The sequence below is a fragment of the Xenopus tropicalis genome, chromosome 4, assembly GCF_000004195.4.
Source record: "Xenopus tropicalis strain Nigerian chromosome 4, UCB_Xtro_10.0, whole genome shotgun sequence".
Lineage (NCBI taxonomy): Eukaryota > Metazoa > Chordata > Amphibia > Anura > Pipidae > Xenopus > Xenopus tropicalis.
Window position 1 is genome coordinate 48,120,825 of NC_030680.2, and position 16,777 is coordinate 48,137,601.

Here is a 16,777-nt window from a genome sequence, read left to right on the forward strand (position 1 = left end):
TTGGTATGGTGTTGCCACTTTTGAGGTGAGGTTCTGTTTGCTGCGAGGTACGCCGTGTTGCCTTGTTGTGTGGTTGTAAGATGTTGTGTGGTGTAAGATGGCCGCCGGCGGTATGGCGGATCGGTTCGGCTATCGGGCCGCGGGCTTCCGGGGAAAAGGAGACAGTCGAGGTGAGCCCAGGGGCTTCTTGTGATGCGAGCTGTCAGGTCTCCGCTTCAGAGCTGTAAATAGTGTGGTGAGCAGATTATTAAGCTGTTTTCTTTCTTATTATACCGCAAACCCACAGATCGGAATGGGTTACTCCATGCCACCAGCAGTCATCACAAACAATGCATAAAAAATATCCCAAAAGGACAATACTTAAGAGCAAAGAGAAATTGTTCAAGGCCAGGTGATTTCTTTAAGGAATGTGGTGTTCTAAAAGAGAGATTCTTGGAAAAGGGATACAAACCCTCCTGGTTAAACGAGGCAGAGCTACCAGCTATTAATAAAGATAGAGAGACCTTGTTAGTCAAGAAACATAAGGATGTGTCCTCTCCCCATGACTTTAATTTTAATTTTTACACCAAATTTAACAACTCTGCACATCACATCCGCAGGATTATCCATAGACACTGGAACATTGTGTCGGCAGACCCTTTACTGGGCAATTTATGTAAACAAACCCCTAAGGTATGCTTCCGTAAATCCAGAACCATTAGTAACATAATAGCACCTTCTAAGGTCTGGGGCCGAGATCATCCACACACCAAACAAAATGCATTTGGCCTTAAGGGCACTTACAAATGCGGTAAGAAACTCTGCGCATCTTGTTCCTATGTCATGCCTAGGAAACACATTGTGAGGGATATTCCACCCCCTAAGACCTTCATTAATTGTCGCACTATATATGTGGTTTACATACTCATTTGTCCCTGTAATAAATTTTATGTGGGGCGAACCATAAGATCGGTGGGGGTTAGGGTTAATGAGCACATCCGCAACATTAAAGCAGGGAGGATGAACCATGGAGTATCCAGACACTTTAGACAGTTCCATAATAGTGACCCGAAAGGGATTTTCTTTATGGGACTTGAACATATCTCTTCAAAATTAAGGGGGGGAAACAGATTTACTAGACTTAGACAGCGTGAAACCTATTGGATTTTCAAACTGAATACACTGCATCCTGAAGGACTTAATGTGGATCTAGATTTGGCTGCATTTTGATTTTATGGAAGTAATTGTTATTTAAATAATTTTATTGAAATAATTTTTAAAAAGTTTTTAAAAAGTTTAAAAAAAAAAAAAAAAAAAAAATTGTGAAATTGCTATGGCAACGCTCTACTCTTCTAGTCTGCCCTTCCTGAGTTATGTGTGGAGGGACAGATCCCTTGCACTTCCCAACTGTGGCCAGCAGGGGCTCTACACTTACGTCACACACTAGCGGTGATGTCATCATTACCAGCCACATCTACTACGAGGGGGATGGGCACTCACCCCATGCTGTAGTACTGTATTAAAGGGCCCTAAGGAGGCCACACTGTAAATACTCTTGAGAAAGCGTACCGCCAGTACGTGAAACGCGTCGAGTTTTATGAAAGCCTGTACATTATCTACACTTTGTAAGTAGATCCATCTTATTCTGTTACTTTTAATAAATGATTTGCACTATTTGCTGCTTTCTCTTCCATTTTGTGCCTATATGTGAGGAGACGGCTACAAGTTGAATCAGAAATTTCTATTTGCCTACTCAATATTGCTATCTGGTGAGCATTTAACATTACAGCACGTGGTGATACATTAAGCAAATTAGCCTTTCACACACTTTCTTTGGGATTCGGTAGTTATTCCTCCTGATCCCTGATTTGCATTACAATATTGCACTATTATTTGTTCTTTGTTCTTTATTTTCCACATGCGCTCCTGCCATAATTCTTTGTATGCGTTTGGGACCCAGTCAAAGGGGTGACTTGAGGAGGAGCAGCAGGAACACACAGAGTTTTCGTCACTTTCTTCACTGACTCTATATCATTAATCACAAAGCGCTGAGGACACGGTATTGTATTTACCACACTAGACCTGTTTTCTTGCTCTGGCTGTGCGGAGCTCGTTTAAAGTGCGGCCGCTGCGTGGGCCCGCCTCCCGGAAGTTCGCCTAATTGCAGTAGTTTTATAGAAATTCAGTGGATATTGAATGGTTGAGGGGGGATACAGTTTGCATTAGCAGTTGGTGCAAAAATGAAAGATAGTTATACTACTAAAATATTACATTTAAGAGGTCTGTTTTCATTGAACAAGTAAATTTCTCATCACCATTGGGATATCACTGTTCCTGGGAGGTATATATTTAAGTTGGTATCTTTATCTGCAGTATATTAATAACCCTATCTGCCGCCATCTCTAGCATATGTCACATAGCACATTGCTGCATCAGATTACAGAAGAAATCTAAGAGCAATTAAAAAAAAAAACTTTGATACTTGGCAGTGATCACTCAATTCCCTATAGGTAGTTACTTGAATAGGCTTGACGTGATCAGAGAGAACATTTGAACTAGTTTAGATGTTATTAAATGGTTCTCAAACTATCTGATCTGGAGCCAATCAAGTGCTACTATGTTTTAAGAAAATCTACCACATAGAATGGAAACAGAGCTGGCATTGTGTACTGTGATTTTTTTCTGTTATATACCCTTATGAGCGACATCATATCTATGATTAAAAAATGTAATAAATCTAGTACATGTTATGGGTAGGACATGTATTAAATCAGGTTTCTAAAGTCATATAATTTTTCTCTTTTTACACCCAGATCTTCCGCCGGGCAGATAAGAATGGTGAGTACATCTTTTGGTATTATATTGTTATATAAAGTAAATGTTTGAATGCTTTGCATTAAATTGGCCATTTTACTGTCTAGATGAGAATTTTTCAAGCTATTAATGTGTTTTTATGGCAGCATTTTGATGAGAAAATAGTATTAATCAATCAATCAATCAATAGTATTATCAAGCATTTTGCTTTTGTGTACATGTATTTTACCTTGCATGAATAAAACCAGGGTTTAATGATATTCCAGTTGTTGAAGCTAACACAATTTCCTTCATCATGAGGCTGCTCAATCCTGTATGCATGCCCCATACCTTGAGGAAAAGGCAACAGCCTGATCAGTTAGGATGAAAGCTATTAAAACAGCACTGTATGTAGAAATTGAAAGAATCCCGACCATAACATAACCATGTCACAACTAAAAATGTGAGACATAGATTTACTTCATAGACCTATAATTCTTCATAAATATGCAAAATGTCTGTTTCATTAAATATACAGTATGTAGAATAAGGCAACCAGACAAGGGTTGACAGATTCTTATGATATCACTGAGGAGACCTTGATGGGATTCCTTATGCCGTTTAGCACTTGTTGGACCACTGGTGACAGGGTCAACAATAGTTCTCAATTGGATTGGCTTGTTTATAAATAATCAAAAACACATAGGTTTATTTAAACTGTTGGGCAGTGAAAACTCACTTTTTTCACTTCCTTTCCAATTTCTTTTCCTACCCACATGTTGACTTCTCCCTGTTTTTATTATTCTCTCCTATTGGTTATACATATTAACAAGTTTAGTTGAAATGATTATATGGGCCCTCACTGTTGGAAACTCCACACATCAAAAAAAATGTTTTTTTGATACATTGTTGAATCAGAATGTTTAATGCTTCCTATAGACTTGATGTAACTTGGACAGCATGTCACACTAAATGTCATTATACTATAGGTATACTGAACTGGATTGTAGTTTCTTAAAAATCAATAAAAATGTAAAATATATATAAAAAAAAAAAACAGTATAGCATAAAACAATATATCATGAATAAGTTTTCTGAACCTGTTTCATTTCTAAATCAGCCTTCTTACTTTACGAAAGCACATTTTAGGGGCTGGTCACCAGGGCTGCCATTGTAATTGACATGTGAAACTACTATAAGGGCCTAGACAGCAACATTTTAAAAGTGTTTTTATGCAACCTCCAAAACCCAGGCAGGCCAATTAATATCTGGACTTCAGGGGTACTTACACAGGATGCTGGACATAATTGCTGCACATTGCTCCACCAGCACTTTTATGATGGGGTAGAAGAATTTCTAATTTGTCCTGACGTTTCTGATTTGACCCCTGACTACCACACACTCTCTTAACCCCTTAATTACCGCAAACCAGATTATTTCCTGCTTAGTCTGTATACCAGATTCCTCCTTGGTTTCAACTCAAACCTGTAAGCCGCTAGACCCTGACAGTATGATTGGGCCATGGACCCTACTGAGGAAGCCTCTCCAGATGTGGAAAAGGCCTTACGTAATATGTCGACCCGCATGGAGGCTTATGAAGCTCAGCAAGCTCACATTGGGCAAGTCCTAGAGGACCAATTGCCAGTTCACCCATTGGTGTCTGGAAGTCCATCTGTTGCAGCTGTTCAGCCATCCCCCATGGCTACTGTTAAGAAACCTTGTATTCCACCACCTCCACATTATAGCTGGGATCCTCAGGCCTGTAGAGGCTTTGTCAACCAGAGCCTTGCACTATGCTTCAGAGCATTCCATGCTGGAAGGCAAAGCGCTGAAATGGGCATCCCCTCTTTGGAAAAGAACTATCCCCTTGTCAGCAAATGCCAAAGCCTTCTGAACAGTTTTTGATTTCCATGGTGGTGTTGCAGCAGCCTCCTCTTGTCTCATGCAGAGTCACCAAGGCAACCGCCAGTATGCCACAGAACTTTAAACTCTGCCTGTCGAGACTACCTGGAATAATGAGGCATATGTGGCAGCCTACTGGCAGTGGTTCTCTCAAGTTTCCATTTCCTCTGAAGTAGGGAAACACCAACGCCTAGGTGAGGTTGGGCAATATCATCTGGATGGCATTGAACCTTCTCCCCAAAAGAATTCCCACTGTTTTCTGCTTCCAATGCAGTTCCTACTGCGTTTTTGAAGTCCTGAAGATTCCCTTCCTTGGTTATATCATTTCTCAGGAAGGGTTTGAGATGGATTCTGCCAAAATCTCTGCAGTTCAGGATTGGCTTCTCCCTACCAGCACCAAGGCCCTACAGAGATTTGTTGGCTTTGCCAATTACTACAGGCAATTCATCAAGGGGTTCTCTTCTTGCATAGCACCTATACTGGCTCTCATTCGTAAAGTTGGAAAACTGTATGTCTTGTCCCCGCAAGCTTTGGAAGCCTTTAAAGCATTAAAAGACTATTTTACTTCGGCCCCAGTCCTCAGACATCCTGACCCTCATCAAACTTTCTTTATAGAAGTGGATGCATCTGATATTGGTGCAGGGGCTATTTTGTCCCAGAGGCAGGCGGCAGATGGGAAACTACATCCTTGTGCTTATTTCTCTAAGAAATTCTCCTCTTCAGAAGAGAATTATGCTGTTGGGAATCAAGAGTTACTTGTTGTGTAGTTAGCTTTAGAAGAGTGGTGTCATCTCCTAGAAGGTGAATTACAGCCCATCACTATTTATACTGACCTTAAGAATCTTGAGTATATTCAAGCTCTCAAAAGAGATTCTTCAGCAAGCTCGATGGACACTCTTCTTTGCATGCTTAAGTTTATTAAAACTTATCATCCTGGTTCCAAGAATAGAAAAACAGATGCTCTCTAAGTTTTCTCCCTGAAGACTGCCTCAGTAAAGACAACAACACATTTATTCCTTGTAGTCGGATTATCACAATTCGCTTTTCAAATTCTGTCAGCTCAGTCTACTGCTCCTTGAGATACTCCCATTGGCATGGCTTATGTTCCTTCTAAACTCCATTTCTCTGTTCTACAACAGACCCACGATTCTTAACAACCCAGTCAACCTGGACTAAAGAAGACCATGGATTTGTTAAATCTTCTTGTATCGTGGCCACCCATACATAAAGATGTCAAAGACTTTGTCGCTTTCTGTACTGTTTGTGCCTCCAAGTCTAGTCACTCTCAACCCTGGACGCATTAGGCCATGGACTTTATAATTTAATTACCTCCTTCTCGTGGCAACACTGTAATTTGGGTGGTTATTGTCCACTTCAGCAAGATGGCTCACTTTGTCCCTTTACATAAACTCCCAGCTGCTATGGAACTTTCCCAGCTATTTATTGCACATATATTTTGTCTCCATGACTTTCCAGGAAATTGGACAGAGGTTCTCAGATTGTTTCTAAATTCTGGCACTCTCTCTGCAAGTCTCCAATTTTCCTCTGCATACCATCCTTAGTCTAATGGAGCTGCCAAAAGGAACAATTCCTGAGATGCCATGTTTGTCTCTGTCAAGGTGACTGGTCAGATTTACTTCCTTGGGCTAAATTTGCCCATAACAATGCCACCCATGCATCTACAGGGAGATCTCCTTTTCTTTGTGTTTATGGTCAACATCCCTTAGCTTCCACCAGGAAGCTGCTAGGCCCAGGTAGCCGATTGCCAAAGATTTACTTTTGGTGCAGAGATTACAGGACTGTTCGGTAATGACAATGGGGTGGACATGTTCACAATGGGGACAATGGGTTGGACATGTTTTAACATTCTCTGCCAGAAGCACTGTAGGAGGGTAATAGCCAATCACAGCCCTGCAGTCACACAAGCAAAGACAGGCTTTTGAGTGCGGGTGACAAAAAATAGATGCGGGCGACACAAAAAATTGCACAATATAAATATCAGACGGATCTACACCAACCTGCAGATCACCAATGACAATGCTGGAAACAGGTCAATCCTTTCCATAGATTGGGAAAAGACATGGTTGAATGGACCTTCCTGTGGGAATTGCTGCCAAGATACAATATAGGCAAAGAGTTCATAGATTGGGTCAAACCTCTATATAGAGATCTGAAAGCCAGGGTCAGAGTCAATGGCATCCTATCCTCAACTATTACTATGCATAGGGACACAAGACAGGGATGCCCTCTGTCCCCTCTCCTCTTTGCCCTAGCAGTTGAGCCCCTAGCAATAGCTGTCAGGGAAGCAACAAACTATAAGGCCTTAACTTGCGGGCAGTAAAGGAAAGAATTTCACTATATGCTGATGATGTGCTGCTATACCTCAGATACTTGCCCCTCCCTGCAGGCAGCAATGTCTCTAATTCAGACCTATGGTAAGCATTCCGGGCTAAAGGTAAACTGGAAAAAGTCAGTTCTCTTCCCTATTGATCAGCCGACAGTCCCTATCATACTTCCCCACCTAGGTATGCAGATAACAGTCCTAATAAATACCTCGGCATACAGATACATAAAGACCCCTCTCGCTTCATCCAATTAAATCTAGACCCAATAATCCAACACTATGCTAGAACGGTAGATGTGTGGCAAAGGCTTGATCTGATCTACCTGCCCAAAAAATTCTTCTTGTGAATAGACAAAATTACCACCACCTTTATTTGGAACAATAAAACCCTACACATCTCCAAGGATACCCTATTTGCCTCCCAGGACAGTGGGGGCTTGGGGTTGCCTAACCTCCAAATGTATTACATAGTCTCCCAGGTAACATACACATTTTGGTGGCTTGCCCCAAATGCTGAAAATCCCAATATGGCACTACAAAACACACTCCTGGGCTCAGAAGAGGCAATGGAAAATGCCCCATACCGCACACAAGAAGATATACAGCACAATATTCCTATTATAAAGCTCACACACAAACTGTGGCTAATGGCACTACATTAGCTAGGCATAGGCTCACCCCTGCTCTGCCCTGGGCTCCCCCTCTGGAACAACACTAATCTTATCCATCTTAGCCAACTGCCCTACTTTCACTTTTGGCCCATAGCAGGTATTAGGCGACTTGGGGATATACTTGAAGAAAACCTCTTTCCCTCCTATACTGATATCAAAAATAAACCTGCACTAACCCATATCAAACTATACCAACAGTGTCAGACTGGGACCCCAGGGGCCCACCAGAAAACCTTAGACCATAGGCCCACTCTCCAAACTATTTTTCCTCCTTTCCTCGCCCAACGTCTTTATTCTCCTAGTCTCTTTTATTTAGATGCTAGCATCTATTCTTCCATCTATTTCTCCTCCTTGTTACCATTCAGAAATAGGGAATGACCATGAAGCAGGCCAAACGGTCAGGAGCAGGAGGGCCCACTGACACCTGGGCCCACCGGGAGTTTTCCTGGTATCCTGGTGGGCCACTCCGACACTGTATACCAATACTTACAATTTAGGGAGGAGTTCCTAGACCAATTTCGGGAGGCCTCTCTAGTGTATGAGAAATAACCCATAGAGAACTGTTGAGACAGGAGTACCTGCCCAAACTGGTCTCCCAAATATACCGATTACTCACTTCTGCCTCTGAAGCCCCTTTCCACAGAACATATCTAAAATGGAGAGCCTTGCTGAGTGACCTAACAGAAGAATACTGGGAAGAAACAACTGAGAATCTGTACCATTTATTGATATCCTCAAGAGACAGACTGATACAAATTTTTACTACAAGTTTATTTCGCTCTGGTTAGGCTGAAAGAAATTGGCCACAGAAACACTGACACATGCCATAGATGCCAGGCTGACCAAGCTGGATTCTTACATAAGCTAGGATCCAGGAATTTTGAGTAGATGTTACCACCCACATGTCGATTCAATTGGCTTACCCCCCTCTCCTGTCACCATATACCTGCCTACTGAGAATTATGGAGGACCAAGTGAACGGCTTATCCTCCAGGCTGCTCGCTCACTCTTTATTATATTATGCACAGAAATGCATTGTACTCCAGTGGATGGGGCGGAAACCCCCCAAAAGAACACAGTGGACTAAGTTAGTTAATGGGGTCTTGCTCTCTATCAAACTAACATACCTTGCTAGAGGACGCCCAGCAAAATTTGACAAAGTATGGCAACCATGGTTGGAGATTGAAGGAGACCCTCTACCCGAGATTGACTAATCAGCCTTATTTTAAAGCGAGCAAATGTATACTCTCTACTCACCCTCCTTTCTTCCTTCCCCCCTCCTTCTTCACCCTCTAATGTTGGGCACTATCTGCCCCTCACATTTTCTATGTGTTTTTGTTATGTTTGAAAATCAAAAATAAAAGCAGTTAAAAAAAAAAAAGTGGTACAAATGGCACTTTGTTGTGTGTGTTTTCTGTAGATAGAGTAGTTGTATGCCATGCAGCTGGCAAAGTGCTTGTCTTCCAGAAAAGCTCTGCATCTACAACTTTTGTCATACAAGTGTATATGTGAATATATGGTAGCATAGAAAAGTAGCTACAAGAAAATATCTGTGTATATTTTGTATACTTATCTTGAACTTACAATCTATAAAAAGGAGGGATATATTACACAACGGGTCGACAGTCAAGTTTCAAGTTTTATTGTCATATACAAATAACAATGAAGCATCATTACCATAATGACATTTTTTTTTGACCCGTGTTCCTCCCAACTTTACATAGACAAAAAAAAAAATACAAATATTAAATATAATAAAAGTGTGCAATAAAGTATTTACAATAAAAAAAAATGCAATGAATTGTGCAGTGAGGATTTAAAGTGGCTTTGCTTAAAGGAAAAGTAACACTAAAAATTTTTAACTAAAAAATCTATTCTACCCTCCCCCAATAATTGCCCTATCCTGACAACCATTTGTTATTTTGAATACTTTAGAAGAAAATACCTGTTAAACTTGGCTTCCTGTCATTTGAACAAAGGCGATACGGCGATGCCGGGGAAAGTATCAGGAGATGCATCAACTATGCGGCGATCAATTGATCGAGCCTAGCCTGACTCTTTCCTATACAGACGGAAGGCTAGGCTCGATCAATCGATCGCCGCATAGTTGATGCATCTCCTGAGACTTTCCCCGGCATCGCCGTAACGCCTTTGTTCAAATGACCAGAAGCCAAGTTTTTTACAGGTATTTTCTACTAAAGCATTATAATAACAAATGGTTTTCAGGATAGGGCAATTATTGGGGGAGGGTAGAAAATATTTTTTTAGTTAAAAATTTTTAGTGTTACTTTTCCTGTTGTAAAGGACAATGAAAGGTTAATATAAATTAAAAGTAAGTCTAAAGGCATTCTTTTTAAGTACTTACTGCATATCTTAATTCCCAGATCCCTGCTTGCTTCTCTGAGATATGGTGCTGGCAGCCTACAGCAGTGTGAAGACTACAGTAACATCACTGAAATCTCTCTGTCCTTCCTGTAGGCTGCCAGCGGCAGCCTTCCTATTCTCTGAGCATGTGTGTAACTTAATCCTGTCTCCTGTTCTGAGCTACACATGCCCACCAGCCAATCAGAAGCGGATCTGGCAGAGGGGAGGGGGGGAGGGAATGAAACACATGTGCAGTATGAAGCAAGGAGGGAAAGGAAGGGAGAATACCTTTTTAGAGATGGCTGCCTGTTCTAGAAAATGTGAAGTAAGTGTGAATGGGTAAATATTTGATTAGGTGAGCCAAAAGTGTGGCGTTTTTACTAAACAATAGGAGGACTATTGAGCAGTATGCTTTTTAAATTTTGACTTGCATTCTCCTTTAAAGTGACACTGTGAAGAGTCCAGTAGTTATGGTAAGTGTGTGTTGGTGTTTTCAGAATGTCAGCAGTTCAGAAGCTTGATGACTTGTGGGTAGAAACTGTCTCTGTATCTGCTGGTGTGGGTCTGGATGCTCCTGTACCGCCTGCCTGATGGTAGGAGCGTGAAAAGACTGTGACTGGGGGGGCTGGGGTCAGAGAGAATCTGCTGCATCTTCCTCCTGCAGCGCTGTCTGTACAGGTCCTGCATGGCCGGCAGTTCATTCCTGGTGATGCGCTGTGCTGATCTCACCACCCTCTGCAGAGCTTTGCGGTCCAAAGCATTACAGCTGCCATACCAGGTGGTGATACAGCCAGACAGAATACTCTCAATGGTGCATCAATAGAAGTTTGTGAGTATTCTGGAGTCCATGCCGAACCTCCTCAGGCGCCACAGAAAGAAGAGCCGTTGTCTTGCAGCTTTGTGGTGAGACCAACTATACTAGTATAGTATAGTAAGTTGGGTTGAAAAAAGACATACATCCATCACGTTCAACTATAATGCCTATATATAACCTGCCTAACTACTAGTTGATCCAGAGGAAGGCAAAAAACCCCATCTGAAGCCTCTCTAATTTGCCGCAGAGGGGAAAAAATTCCTTCCTGACTCCAAGATGGCAATCTGACCAGTCCCTGGATCAACTTGTACTAAGAGCTATCTCCCATAACCCTGTATTCCCTCACTTGCTAAGAATCCATCCAGCCCCTTCTTAAAGTTATATAATGTATCGGCCAGCACGACTGATTCAGGGAGGGAATTCCACAACTTCACAGCTCTCATATTAAAAAATCATTTCCGAATATTCCGTTGGAAGGACCTACTGGTAAATAAAACATTAGAAAGGTTATTATATGATCCCCTTATTTATTTATACATAGTTATCATGTCACCTCTTAAGCGCCTCTTCTCCAGTGTAAACAGACCCAACTTGGCCAGTCTTTCTTCATAACCGAGACTTTCCATACCCTTTACCAACTTAGTTGCCCTTCTCTGGACCCTCTCTAACTCAATCATGTCCCGTTTGAGCACTGGAGACCAGAACTGGACAGCATATTCTAGATGGGGCCTTACCAGCGCTCTGTAAAGAGGAAGAATAACCCCCTCCTCCCCTGAATCTATCCCTTTTAATACAACTCAAAACCTTGTTTGCCCTTGCAGCTGCTGCCTGGCATTGCTTGCTACAGCCAAGTTTTTATCTACAAGGACTCCAAGGTCCTTCTCCATTATGGATTTGCCTAGTGCAGTCCCATTAAGGGTATAAGTGACTTTCATATTTTTACATCCCAGGTGCATGACCTTACATTTATCCACATTAAATCTCATCTGCCACTTAGCCACCCAGATTGCCAGTTGGTCAAGATCCTGCTGCAAGGATGCCACATCCTGGATAGAATTGACTGGTCTGCAGAGTTTTGTGTCATCTGCAAACACTGATACATTACATTACTTATAATACCCTCCCCCAAGTCATTTATGAACAAATTAAACAAAAGTGGACCCAGTACAGAACCCTGAGGGACCCCACTGAGAACCTTATTCCAAGTAGAGAATGTACCATTAACCACCCTCTGTACCTGATCCTGTAGCCAGTTTTCTATCCATGTGCAAACTACTTCACTCAGACCAATAGACCTTAGTTTAGAAAGCAGTCGTTTGTGGGGAACAGTATCAAATGCTTTGGCAAAATCCAAATAGATTATATCAACTGCATCCCCACTGTCCAGCTTCTTACTTACCTCATCATAAAAAGCAATTAAATTGGTCTGACATGACCTGTCTTTTATAAAGCCATGCTGATTACTGCTCATAATGGCATTCTCCAGTACATAATTTTGTATGTGATCCCTTAACAAGCCTTCAAATAACTTGCCCACCACGGATGTCAAACTTACAGGCCTATAATTGCCAGGCTGAGATCTTACTCCCTTTTTAAATATAGGAATGACATTCACCTCCTTCCAATCCGTAGGTACCATACCTGATGAAAGCGAGTCTAACATCAGTAGTAGGAAAACTTTTGGAAGGGGTAATAAGGGATAGGGTACTTGAATACATTGCAGTTCACAATACTATTAGTTTGTGCCAGCATGGTTTTATGTGTAACAGATCTTGCCAGACTAATTTAGTCGCCTTTTATGAGGAGGTGAGCAGGAACCTCGATGCTGGAATGTCAGTTGATGTCATCTACTTGGACTTTGCTAAAGCGTTTGATACAGTACCTCACAGAAGGTTAATGATCAAATTGAGGAATATTGGCCTAGAACATAATATCTGTAATTAGATAGAGAATTGGCTGAAGGATAGATTACAAAGAGTGGTGGTAAATGGAACATTTTCTAATTGGACCAGTGTGGTTAGTGGCGTACCGCAGGGGTCAGTCCTTGGTCCTTTGCTTTTTAACTTGTTTATTAATGACCTGGAGGTTGGCATAGACAGTACTGTTTCTGTTTTTGCTGATGACACAAAATTGTGCAAAACTATAAGTTCCATGCAGGATGCTGCCGCTTTGCAGAGCGATTTGACAAAATTGGAAAACTGGGCAGCAAACTGGAAAATGAGGTTCAAAGTTATGCATTTTGGTAGAAATAATATAAACGCGAACTATCTACTGAATGGTAGTGTGTTGGGGGTATCCTTAATGGAGAAGCATCTAGGGGTTATATAACAAGTTATATAATTCCAGGCAGTGTCATGCTGTGGCTACTAAAGCAAATAAAGTGCTGTCTTGTATAAAAAATGGCATTGACTCAAGGGATGAGAACATAATTTTGCCCCTTTATAGGTCCTTGGTAAGGCCTCACCTTGAGTATGCAGTGCAGTTTTGGGCTCCAGTCCTTAAAGGAGAATGGAAGTCAAAATTTAAGAAGCATACTGCTCAATAGTCCTCCTATTGTTTAGTAAAAACGCCACACTTTTGGCTCACCTAATCAAATATTTACCCATTCACACTTACTTCACATTTTCTAGAACAGGCAGCCATCTCTAAAAAGGTATTCTCCCTTCCTTTCCCTCCTTGCTTCATACTGCACATGTGTTTCATTCCCTCCCCCCGCTCCCCTCTGCCAGATCCGCTTCTGATTGGCTGGTGGGCAGGCTCAGAACAGGAGACAGGATCAAGTTACACACATGCTCAGAGAATAGGAAGGCTGCTGCTGGCAGCCTACAGGAAGGACAGAGAGATTTTAGTGATGTTACTGTAGTCTTCACACTGCTGTAGGCTGCCAGCACCATATCTCAGAGAAGCAAGCAGGGATCTGGGAATTTAGATATGCAGTAAGTACTTAAAAAGAATCAACGCACCAGAGGTCACCCCTTTAGATTAGAGGAACGGAGCTTCCATTTGAAGCAGCGTAGGTGGTTTTTCACGGTGAGGGCAGTGAGGTTGTTGAATGCCCTTCCTAGAGATGTGGTAATGGCAGATTCTGTTAATGCCTTTAAGAGGGGCCTGGATGAGTTCTTGCACAATCAGAATATCCAAGGCTATTGTGATACTAATATCTACAGTTAGTATTAGTGGTTGTATATATAGTTTATGTATGTGAGTGTATAGATTGGTAGGTGTGGGTTGTGTGTGCTGGGTTTACTTGGATGAGTTGAACTTGATGGACTCTGGTCTTTTTTCAACCCTATGTAACTATGAGAATATCAGAAACAAGGGCCTCTGTAAATCTGACCCTAGCTCTCTCAGTACCCCAGGGGGTATTCCATCTGGCCCAGGTGCCTTGTTTACATTTATCTTGTTTAACCCTTTAAGCACCATATCCTGTGTCAACCACTGTGTAGTTAGAGCTGAGGCAACAGTGCAGCTATTGGGTGGGACTTGGCACTCTGGCTCCTCTACTGTATACACAGAAGAAAAGAACTGGTTAAGCACATCTGCCTTTTCTGTATCCGCTGTAACCATATTGTTATTATAACTCAATGGGGCCACACCCCCAACCTGCATCTTTTTACTATTAATATACTTAAAAAACTTTTTGGGGTTAGTCTTGGCCTCTGCCGCGATGCGCTCCTCATTTTCTATTTTTGCCTTCCGGATTGCTGTTTTACAACACTTGTTATAGTGTTTATATTCATTAAATGCAGCTACTGTCCCCTCTGACTTATATTTCTTAAAAGCTTTCCTTTTTTTCCCTATTAACTTCTTTACCTCAGAGTTAAGCCACATAGGGTGATTCTTAACTCTTCTACTTTTTCTTATTAATGGAATAAACTAAGAACAGTAATGATTTAATATCATTTTAAATGACAACCATTTCTGCTCTGTGTTTTTATCATAAAACATAATGCCTCAATCTATGCCCTGAAGTGCTGCCCTTAAGGAGCTAAAATTTGCCTTCCTAAAATTCATTGTCTTTGTTGCCCCCATGTAAATTTGTTTCCTGCACCAAACATCAAATGAAATAACATTATGATCACTATTACCCAGGGGTTCAACCACTTGCACATTTGCTATACGTTCTGGGTCATTAGAGATCACTAGATCCAATATAGCATGGTTCCTGGTTGGCTCCTCAACAACTGTGACATAAAGTTGTCATGCAACAAGTTTATAAACTTGTTCCCATTTACTGTCCTGGCAGTACTATGGCTCCAGTCAATATCAGGATAATTAAAATCCCCCATTATTATCACTTGATGCCCAGGAATCTGAAGCAGCTGACTCTCTCCACCTCTGCTCCCTCAATGTGAATGGGGGTATGGCCTCCTCCCTGCAGTCTCCTGTAATCCACAATGAGCTCCTTAGTTTTGCTGACGTTGAGCAGCAGGTTGTTGTCCCGGCACCATGATGTCAGGGCTCTCACCTCTGCCCTGTATGCCGATGATGGTGGTGTCGTCTGCAAATTTGATGATAGAATTGGAGCTGTGTGTTGCTGTACAGTCGTGGGTGAACAGGGTGTACAGCAGGGGACTGAGCACACATCCCTGGGGGGCACCGGTGCTAAGTGTCAGTGTGGATGAGGGGATGTTGCTGATCTGAACCACCTGAGGTCTGTTTGTCAGGAAGTCCAGGATCCAGCTGCACAGGGAGGAACTGATTTCCAGGTCACGGAGTTTCATGACAAGTCTGGATGGTACGATGGTGTTAAAAGCAGAGCTGTAGTCAATGAATAGCATCCGCACGTATGTGTTTCTCTGGTCCAGGTGGGAGAGGGCAGTGTGAAGTGTGATTGCTATTGCATCATATACATATAGTTACATAGTTACATAGGGTTGAAAAAAGACCATTGTCCATCAAGTTCAACCCATCCGAGTAAACCCAGCACACAACCTATACTAACCAATCTATACACTCACATACATAAACTATATATATACAACCAGTAATACTAACTGTAGATATTAGTATCACAATAGCCTTGGATATTCTGCTTGTTCAAAAACTCATCCAGGCCCCTCTTAAAGGCATTAACAGAGTCTGCCATTACCACATCACTAGGAAGGGCATTCCACAGCCTCACTGCCCTCACCGTGAAAAACCACCTACGCTGCTTCAAATGGAAGCTCTGTTCCTCTAATCTATAGGGGTGACCTCTGGTGCGCTGATTGTTTTTATGGGAAAAAAGAACATCCCCCAACTGCCTATAATCCCCTCTAATGTACTTGTACAGAGTAATCATGTCCCCTCGCAAGCGCCTCTTTTCCAGAGAAAACAACCCCAACCTCGACAGTCTAACCTCATAGCTTAAATCTTCCATCCCCTTTACCAGTTTAGTTGCACGTCTCTGCACTCTCTCCAGCTCATTAATATCCTTCTTAAGGACTGGAGCCCAAAACTGCACTGCATACTCAAGGTGAGGCCTTACCAGGGACCTATAAAGCGGCAAAAATATGTTCTCATCCCTTGAGTCAATGCCCTTTTTTATACAAGACAGCACTTTATTTGCTGTAGTAGCCACAGAATGACACTGCCTGGAATTAGACAACTTGTGATCTACAAAAACCCCTAGATCCTTCTCCATTAAGGATGCCCCCAACACACTACCATTCAGTAGATAGTTTGCGTTTATATTATTCCTACCAAAGTGCATAACTTTGCACTTGTCAACATTGAACCTCATTTTCCAGTTTGCTGCCCAGTTTTCCAATTTTGTCAAATCGCTCTGCAAAGCGGCAGCATCCTGCATGGAACTTATAGTTTTGCACAATTTAGTGTCATCAGCAAAAATAGAAACAGTACTCTCTATGCCCACCTCCAGGTCATTAATAAACAAGTTAAAAAGCAAAGGACCAAGGACTGACCCCT

The 16,777-nt window shown here is 41.9% G+C and overlaps 1 protein-coding gene across 1 annotated transcript in view; it reads left to right on the plus strand.

The window, feature by feature from the left end:
- Positions 1-16,777, plus strand: part of necab2 (N-terminal EF-hand calcium binding protein 2) — a 200,756-nt gene that overhangs the window by 10,416 nt on the left and 173,563 nt on the right. Inside the window, exon 2 of the mRNA XM_002940331.5 lies at positions 2,793-2,817. Coding sequence (XP_002940377.3) covers positions 2,793-2,817 — 25 coding nt within the window. The remainder of the gene's footprint in view (positions 1-2,792; positions 2,818-16,777) is intronic.